We start from the raw sequence: 9147 nt of genomic DNA on the forward strand, positions 1-9147 counted from the left end.
CTTTGGAGCATCATGGCTTGATAGGGGAATTTCTTGAAGTTTTCTTCAGGTAAGATAAACAGGAGTTTGTTATTAATGAATGATTATATGATTACGCAGTGCAAATTCACTACATATTTTACACAAGTTATAATCCGTCGATTGTTTTTGAAATCGTTCAAATTTCTTTGCAGTCTATGCTAATATGTTACGAAGACCGAATTCTAAGCATTGAAAAGTTCAATTTGTATTTCGCTGGTAAATTTTGATCTGAAAATATTATTGTAATTCTAACCTTGAAATGCTTTGTTAGGCAGTAATGACTGACGGCTGTAGTTTGATTGTCCATCTTAATCTATTTCTATTTATTCAGATAACAATTTAGGAAGCTTTAAAGCATTGCATGACACCCTCTCTCTCTCTCTCTCTCTCTCTCTCTCTCTCTCTCTCTCTCTCTCTCTCTCTCTCTCTCTCTCTCTCTCTCTCATATCCTGATATAATTAATCTCTTATTTCAGCCCAAGCCGTAAACACGAAAATGATGACGAAAGACTTTCGGAGTATACAAATGCAGAATTGGAAGGAAAATCTATTGGCCGATGTGAGCGGTATCACGAAGCCTGTCCGTACTCTTTCTTCGTGTCAGGGTCAAGAAATGAGACACTTGCCTTAGAAGGCTTAGATTTTCCGTAAAGTTATTAATGTTTGTCTGTACCTTATATTTAACTTATTACTTGAGATTGAACTGTTTTTTCTGATTATGAAAATATAATAACGAAAATAAAAAATCGAGTGTTTCATTGATGCAATTTCCTGTTAAATACCTATATCATTCACTTTGAATTTCTTCCAGGGTTTCTCAAAGGTTAGCAATACCATAAGCAGGGAAAGGAGCTGGACGAGATTGCATTGCAATAGTAGAAATTAGAAGCTGGAATGCATAAAGGGGATACAAACTTGTCTTTAAGGAAAATGACTTCGGCTGATGAATGCAAATAAGGGAAAAATGAGCGAATCTTAGATGAATATACTGTTTAGTGCACTTCGTATGGTGGGAAGGGCCCGGCAAGGGTGAAAAAATACTATACATTGATACGACGATGTAGTTAAAAGGTTGGCATTGGTGAAAGGGGCCTGGAAATGTAGATGTGGTTTAATCACACTGATAGATTGAAAGAAAATTTATTTTGGGGAAAGTGAAATTTTAAGTATTGACTTGTAGGCGCGGGGAGAGAGAGAGAGAGAGAGAGAGAGAGAGAGAGAGAGAGAGAGAGAGAGAGAGATGTAAACACAAGAATTGAAAGGCCTTTGTAAGCTGTGGAAGTTTGAGGTCAAGGTGATTGATTAGCTTAGACCTTCCATCATCATAACAGAAATAAATCCTAAATAACAGGAGAGAGATGATGGAAGAAGGGAAGTGGGATGAAAATGAAAGAGATACGAAAAAAATTAAATACACGGAGAAAGAACAATGATTACTCAAGTGTTTAATAAAGTGAGACGATTATCTTTTGAAATCTGGATTTCAAAATAATGTGTGGCATGGAGTTACAAACACGCATACACACTATACAATATATATATATATATATATATATATATATATATATATATATATATATATGCATATATATATATATCTATATATATATATGCATATATATATATATATATATGCATATATATATATATCTATATATATATGCATATATATATATATATATATATATATATGCATATATATATATATATATATATATATATATATGCATATATATATATATATATATATATATATATATATATATATATATGCATATATATATATGCATATATATATATGCATATATATATATGCATATATATATACATATATATATATATATATATATATATATATATATATATATATATATATATATATATATATATATACACACACACACCTTAATATGGTGAAACGGCTCGTGTATCACCATGATCAGCAAAGCTGTAGGCTACTAGTTACGGCCATCCATACTAGGTTGGTTTGCTGTGAGTAATGATACTAAAGTGCCTCGCCATTACCATTCCGAAGATAATGAAAATGGTCAACCCCCCAGAAATGATCAACACAAGTCCGAGGCCTTTGTCATGCAATGGACTCGAAACGGTTGCATTTATTGTTGTTGTGCATGTATTAGAGCTGTGGAATTACACACACATGCATACACACACACCCACACACACTAGCACACATATACAGTATATGCGTGTGCAAGTAAATATACACACCTCTCGGTCACATTATTAATCGCACAACCAAGGAGGACATTTTGAGACTTTTATAAGGGACTTTGAACAGCGAAACATAAAACCCGAGGAATCAGCCATCTTTGGTGATATTGAGATTTGACATACATTCTGAAACATCTTTTTTCGAAAGTTAAGAAAGAATGATAATGACGCATCATAGTAACAGTTGTAATTTTAAAGAAATAACGTCTATTGCGTGAATCTATCTAAATATATGAAATAAATGAAATACTCTACGTTAATTAGATAGATTTCCTTTTGAGAGAGAGTAACCAAATAGCATTGAATTTGACCTAGTATCAATCAATATAAATGTTACCACAAAGCCGAAAGTATAAAATAGAGATCATTCTTCTTTCTACTCTGTTAACAGTATTTAAGACTTCCCATTGCATCATTGACGGGAAAAACCTTCATGACATGATATTAGACTCGACATTATAACCCTGTCACTTCGTCAGAGTTAACTGGGGGCTTTACGAGCCATAATACAATTCCTATTGAGCAAATAATACAATAAAAAATATAATTGAATTATTTTTTTTCCAAAATATCAGCATGAATCAAGTCTCTTACAAACATAATTGCTAAAACTAGAACTAGAAACAAATGTTACCATAAGCCACATGAGTGACAAACAGACTATCTGAACCAAGAACAAATAGTAAATTTGGTGAAAGGGCTTTCAGCTACTGTGCGCCTAGACATTATAATAAACTGCCAACTGAAATGAAGGACTTGAATGGAGCAATTGAAATTAAGAAGAAATTAAAGACATTACTTTTCACAAGATCATATGATTTGGAAGATGCTACAATCAAAGAATTGTATAAGTTATAATGAAAATGTTACGTTAGATGATTGATATGGACCCGCCCGAGAAGTAGTTCACTCGACTTCAGTTGAGGGTTGGATTTAAACCCAAAACAAGTAAAACAAGTAAAGTAATACTCATAACTATTAATGCGGAAATAGCATCTACGGATTCTTTTCGTAAACTAATATGTATTTCATAACCGTCAAAACCATTTTACCCCCTGGGTATTTGGGGGAATAAAAGGCTTTACTTTCAAAGGAAAAGTTCTCATATAGATAAAGAGGCTAGGGCAAACTATGAACCAAATACAATTGCTATTCAAATCTACACATAAAAACAAATGAGTTACCCATTGAAAACGAGTACGTAAACATTTTCTGTGTCAATAGTCTTTCAAAGAAATTCAATACAATGGGTAGATGGTTTATAACAGACACTAAAGGAAAATTAAGATTTACATTATCATCATTATTACTTCAATTATAATACTATTATACAATTAAATATGGTATTAATAAAAATGATCCCATAGTGATATGTAACAATATTGATAAAAACACTTAAAAAAACAATAAAAGGTAAATACATATGAGAAAATTCATGACAATTGTGTACATAACTTTAAACCATTACAACCTTTGTCAAACTCAAGATCCTCGGTTTCCATCATAATATCAGGAAAACTGTGTTCCCGTTTCGTGACGCGAAAGTTAAAGGGGAAAATGAATGAATGAATAAATTAAATATAAGTGAGATGTGTACCATTCTGACGTCTCGGCTAAATAGCGATGGTGGTGCATTGGAACACGAGAGGTGAACAGTTCTTCACTGAGATAAGTCAACGGTCTAAAGCACAAAGGCCAAACTGGGTGGGTTAGGTGGGCATTCACACAGAAATAAACAATGTTCTAGAAATGTATCACCAAATATCTGAAGTATGTGACACTCATGCCGACAAAACCGAAGGCGTAAAATGACTTGAGAACAATGTCAATTTTTCAGGCAGCTTTTAATAATACAAATTTTGTGATCTGTGACTATTAAAGCCTGAAGTTATGCATGATACGAGGAGCCGTCAAATATTCAGAATAGTTAAGTATACCGCTATTAATTCACAATGAATTATTGATTGGGAGTATTGTTTGGTATCCGATATATAATATAACAAGCTCTTATCTTTACTAGAACAAAGCATCCTTATCCACTGAGTACACCATTTTGTGCCATATTACTAAAAAGGCATTACCTTTCGGATTTTGCACCGCCGAATCCGTGCTATGTATTGTACATACTATTTTCAACCCGTACTCGCTACAGGATATCTGTACATACCTTTGTATGTAGAATTTTACGGCCTTTCCACCGATGTATTTTTTTATATATATATATATATATATATATATATATATATATATATATATATATATATATATATATATATATATATATATATTTGTTGCTTTGTAATCCCTTTGTGAAAATGTGAAAAAAAACACAAATCACCGGTCAGATTTGACCTTTGGGAGTACAGAGGTCGCTCCTCGACCCAAGGCACTACTATTCTGTCCGCATGCCTTAATGTACTCGGGGTCGCACAATGAAACGTGTCAGTTCTCAGTTATCTCTCATTCGTCCCTCAAAACGCATGACCCCGAAGCGTCGGTAATTTTGCAGGTTTGGCTATGCTGTAAGGACACCGATCCCTTCGTCGTCCAGAAAATCGACAAACTGCTTATTTATTTAAATTCTCTCTTCGCCACACTGTGGTGTCCTATGTATATATATTCCGCTCTACCAGAGCTACATTTTGATATATGTATCGTTTCATGACATGTTTTTGTTAACCCATAATTCATATATTTGTAAGTGTAAAAAAAACACATATATTTTGGCGGGCACTTCAATCTGACTTGGCGCCAATGTAATCCTACGTTTCCGTCCGCACCTTGTTATGTATTTCCCTGCGCATTCAAATATAGCATCAGTTGATCTTGGTGACGCTTGTCTCACTGTCCTTACAACTGGTGACTCCGGAGTTGAAAGTAGCATCAGCGGTTTTGGCTTTGCCATTAACGGACTTATTACGGCCGTGCTACCTTCTACATACTCCGTTACCTTAGGCAAGAACCTGCCTTTGGTTCTCCCACACTTCGGTGAACGTAAGGCAGTAGGATGAGCTTAACCGACATATCAACCTCTCACCTCTTCGCCGCCTCGTCGTCTGGCCACGATGTAGGAAGCAACACGCCCATCGCACCCAACGGCCTCGCCTCCACGCCCAAAGTCAAACTGCCGCCCTTTTCTCAACACAACACCGCTTCCTGGTTCCTGAGAGCGGACGTACTCTTCCGCGTCGCAAGACTCAGCGACTCCTGCGCCAAGGCTGACATCGTTCTCACCTCCATACCTGAAGAAGTATTCGACAAGATTTCCCCATGGCTCGACGCCCAGGCCGGCCAAGTTTCATACGACGACCTGAGAACGAAACTCATCGGTATCTACTCCCTCTCCGTCTCAGCAAGGGCACAGAAAGTACTGGACCTCGCCGGCAAGCCCATGGGTGACACCTCTCCTGTCGAGGCGTGGGACGAGCTAACCGGCCTGCTCATGCTCCCCGAAACAGACAGCAACGGCCGACGACGTGAGATTAGCTTACCTCGCGAGATCTTTCTTCGACGCCTACCACAGGACGTACGGGCCCAATTGACAGACGCCGACACGCTCCCGATGAACGAACTCCTGTCGAAGGCTCAGAAGCTCCACGAGGCCTCCAAAGCATCTCGCCTCGGAGCATCATCGTCAACACCGCCTCCGTTCTCCTCCTTCAGCAGCTGCACTTCCATAGACTCCTCGGCAATGGCCCTCGAGGACGACGAGATCAACATTCTATCAAGAAAGAAACCACCGCAACTGACGCGACCAACCCCTAGGCCTAACCCAGCATGGTGCTTCTACCACCAACAGTTCAGCAGTGACGCCAAGAAATATAGAGCACCATGCAGTTTCCCTAGAAGATGACGCCAGAAGCATCCACCTGCCACCATCGCGGCCGCAGTTAACCATAACAAGATTGGTTTCTGTATCCTCGATACCATTTCCAACCGTAGACTCATGGTGGACACCGGCGCAATGCAGTCAATGTTCCCTCCTTCGAAGTCCGACCTAGACCGTGGTCCCGACAAAAACGCTCCCTCACTCATCGCCGCCAACGGATCTCCCATACTGTGCTATGGAATCAAGACCCTCAAGATATCTATCATGGGCCGTTCGTATTCTTGGCCCTTCGCTATCGCCAACGTCAATCGCCCCCTCCTCGGTGCGGATTTCCTCGCCCACCATGGACTCCTCGTCGATGTCGCTAACAGACGTCTCATCGACACGGGGACCTGCCAGTCTCGCGCCCTAGAACATGGCCCTGCAATAATGTCCGTATCCGCCGTAACAACGCACCCCTACGCCGACCTCCTACGAGAGTTTCCTGAGGTTTTCAAGCCCGAGCTCCGACACTCGCCAGGTTCCCCGTCCAAGCATGGCATCTACCACCACATCACAACGACAGGACCTCCCACTCACGCCAAATTCCGCCGCCTCCCACCTCAGAAACTGAAGGATGCCAAACGCGCCTTCGAGGACATGGAACGCATGGGTATCTGTAAGAAAGCATCGAGCCCCTGGGCATCACCCCTGCACATGGTTAAAAAGCCGGACGGGTCCTGGAGACCTTGCGGCGACTACAGGCGCCTCAACCTCATCACAACGCCCGATCACTACCCACAGCCCAACATGCAGGACCTAACGAACGCGTTGCACGGCGCAAGGTTTTTTACCAAGATGGACCTTCTCAAGTCTTACTTCCAGGTCCCCGTATTCCCGGAAGATATCCCGAAAACTGCCATTGTAACGCCGTTCGGATCCTACACCTTCGCATACTCAACCTTCGGTCTACGCAACGCCGGGGCAACCTTCCAACGACTAATGGATAGCATTCTGGGTGACCTACCTTTCTGCGTCTGCTACGTCGACGACATCCTGATATTCTCGAAAACCAAGGAGGAACACCGGGGACACGTCCGCACCGTCCTAAAGCGCCTACAGGAGAACGGCCTAGTCGTACGCTTCGACAAATGTACGTTCGGTGCGGAGGGAGTGGATTTCCTTGGTCACCGTGTATCCTCGAGCGGGGTAAAACCCATGACAACCAAAGTCGACGCCATCAGGAAGTTCCCAATACCTACGACCATTCGCCAACTTCAGGAGTTCTTGGGAATGGTCAATTACTACAGGCGCTTCATCCCCAACATCGCACAAACCCTGTCACCCCTCGACGACGTCCTGAAAGGAAAAGCTAAAAAACTCGAGTGGGGCTTGCCCCAGCAACAGGCATTCGCTCGGACGAAGGATGCCCTTGCGAATGCCACCACCCTGGCTCATTTCGACGACAACGCGCCCCTGCGACTAACGACCGACGCCAGTAATGTCGCCTGCGGGGCTGTGCTTGAGCAACTCGTCGATGGTTCTCCTCGACCGCTGGCATTCTTCAGCAAGAAATTTAAACCCGCCGAAACAAGATACAGCACCTTCGATAGGGAACTCCTCGCCGTCTACCTCGCCGTCCGCCACTTCAGGCACATCTTGGAGGGTACCCCCTTCACGTTTGCAACGGATCATCAACCCCTCGTCCACGTCTTCACGAAATCAACGGACGCATGGTCATCCCGACAACAACGTCATCTCGCATCAATCGCCGAATTCGGGTGCACCATACGTTACGTCCCAGGAAAGAAAAACCCAGTCGCGGACGCCCTTTCAAGGATTGAAATCGACGCGATCCACCTGGGAATCGACTACGCTAATCTCGCAACCGAACAACGCACCGACCGAGAAGCACAGGTTCACCTGACGGAGCCATCCGCGCTCAAGATAAGTGTGGTTCCCCTTGGACCAGCAGGAGTAACTATTCTTTGCGACACCAGCACGGGCCGCCCTCGTCCCTGGGTACCAGTCTCCTGCAGAAGGAAAATATTCTATATCATCCACGGACTTTCGCACCCCTCAGGACGCACCACCGCTCGCCTTCTGTCTGAAAAGTTTGTCTGGCCAGGGATAAAAAAGGACGCCCGGGAATGGGCGAGGTCATGCATCGACTGCCAGTCAAGCAAGGTCAGCCGTCACACCGAATCGGGTTTGGGCGATTTTCCCCAGCCAAAAAGACGTTTCGGACATATACACATCGACGTCGTGGGACCGTTACCCCCTTCTGGATCCGCTCGCTACCTACTTACGATCATCGATCGCTCCACGAGGTGGTTGGAGGCATCGCCGATGACCGAAGCTACGACTCAAGCATGTGCCGAAGCCCTCCTGTCAAGCTGGGTGAGCAGGTTTGGCGTTCCTGACGACATCACGACTGACAGAGGCCCCGCTTTCCTCTCAGAAATATGGCTGGCTTTGGCGAACCTGATGGGGACGACGCTCCACAGCACCACGGCATACAACCCCGCGGCAAACGGCATGGTCGAACGAACGCACCGCGCCCTCAAGGCGTCCCTGATGGCGAGCTGCACCGACGGGGACTGGAAATCACGACTTCCTTGGGTACTCCTCGGCCTTCGCACCGCCCCTCGCGCAGACGGCGAACCTTCGCCCTCCGAAAAAGTTTACGGGGAAGCGCTCGCAGTTCCTGGCGAATTCTTTCCCTCATCAACCGACGACACGCAACTGGATCACCTAAGGGATATCGCCAGGAAGTTCAGGCCGTGTCACAAAACTTACCAGGACAGAACCAAGTACTTCAAGCCAAAAAGCCTAGATGACTGCAAGTACGTTTTCGTCCGTGTCGACGCTCATCGACAACCACTGACTAGACCTTATCGAGGTCCCTACCGGGTTATTAAAAAGACAACGAAAGCCTTCCTTCTCGACGTCCATGGCCAAGATGACTGGGTCTCTATAGGCCGCGTGAAACCAGCGTTTCTCGAAGGAAGCGACACCGCCTCCGCTGGACCTGGCAGACCCAGAGTTCCGCCACAAAACAAGCCGCCCAACGAAGGAAAAATC

The 9147-nt window shown here is 43.3% G+C and overlaps 1 protein-coding gene across 1 annotated transcript in view; it reads left to right on the top strand.

Moving 5' to 3' along the window:
• Positions 1–1333, top strand: part of LOC137630190 (uncharacterized) — a 7387-nt gene extending 6054 nt beyond the window's left edge. Inside the window, exons 5-6 of the mRNA XM_068361635.1 lie at positions 1–49; positions 497–1333. The exon at positions 1–49 is cut by the window's left edge and continues 98 nt beyond it. Of these exons, the coding sequence (XP_068217736.1) occupies positions 1–49; positions 497–671 (224 nt within the window). The 3' untranslated portion in view covers positions 672–1333. The remainder of the gene's footprint in view (positions 50–496) is intronic.
• Positions 1334–9147: the final 7814 nt, after the last annotated feature.

The sequence above is a fragment of the Palaemon carinicauda genome, chromosome 38, assembly GCF_036898095.1.
Source record: "Palaemon carinicauda isolate YSFRI2023 chromosome 38, ASM3689809v2, whole genome shotgun sequence".
Lineage (NCBI taxonomy): Eukaryota > Metazoa > Arthropoda > Malacostraca > Decapoda > Palaemonidae > Palaemon > Palaemon carinicauda.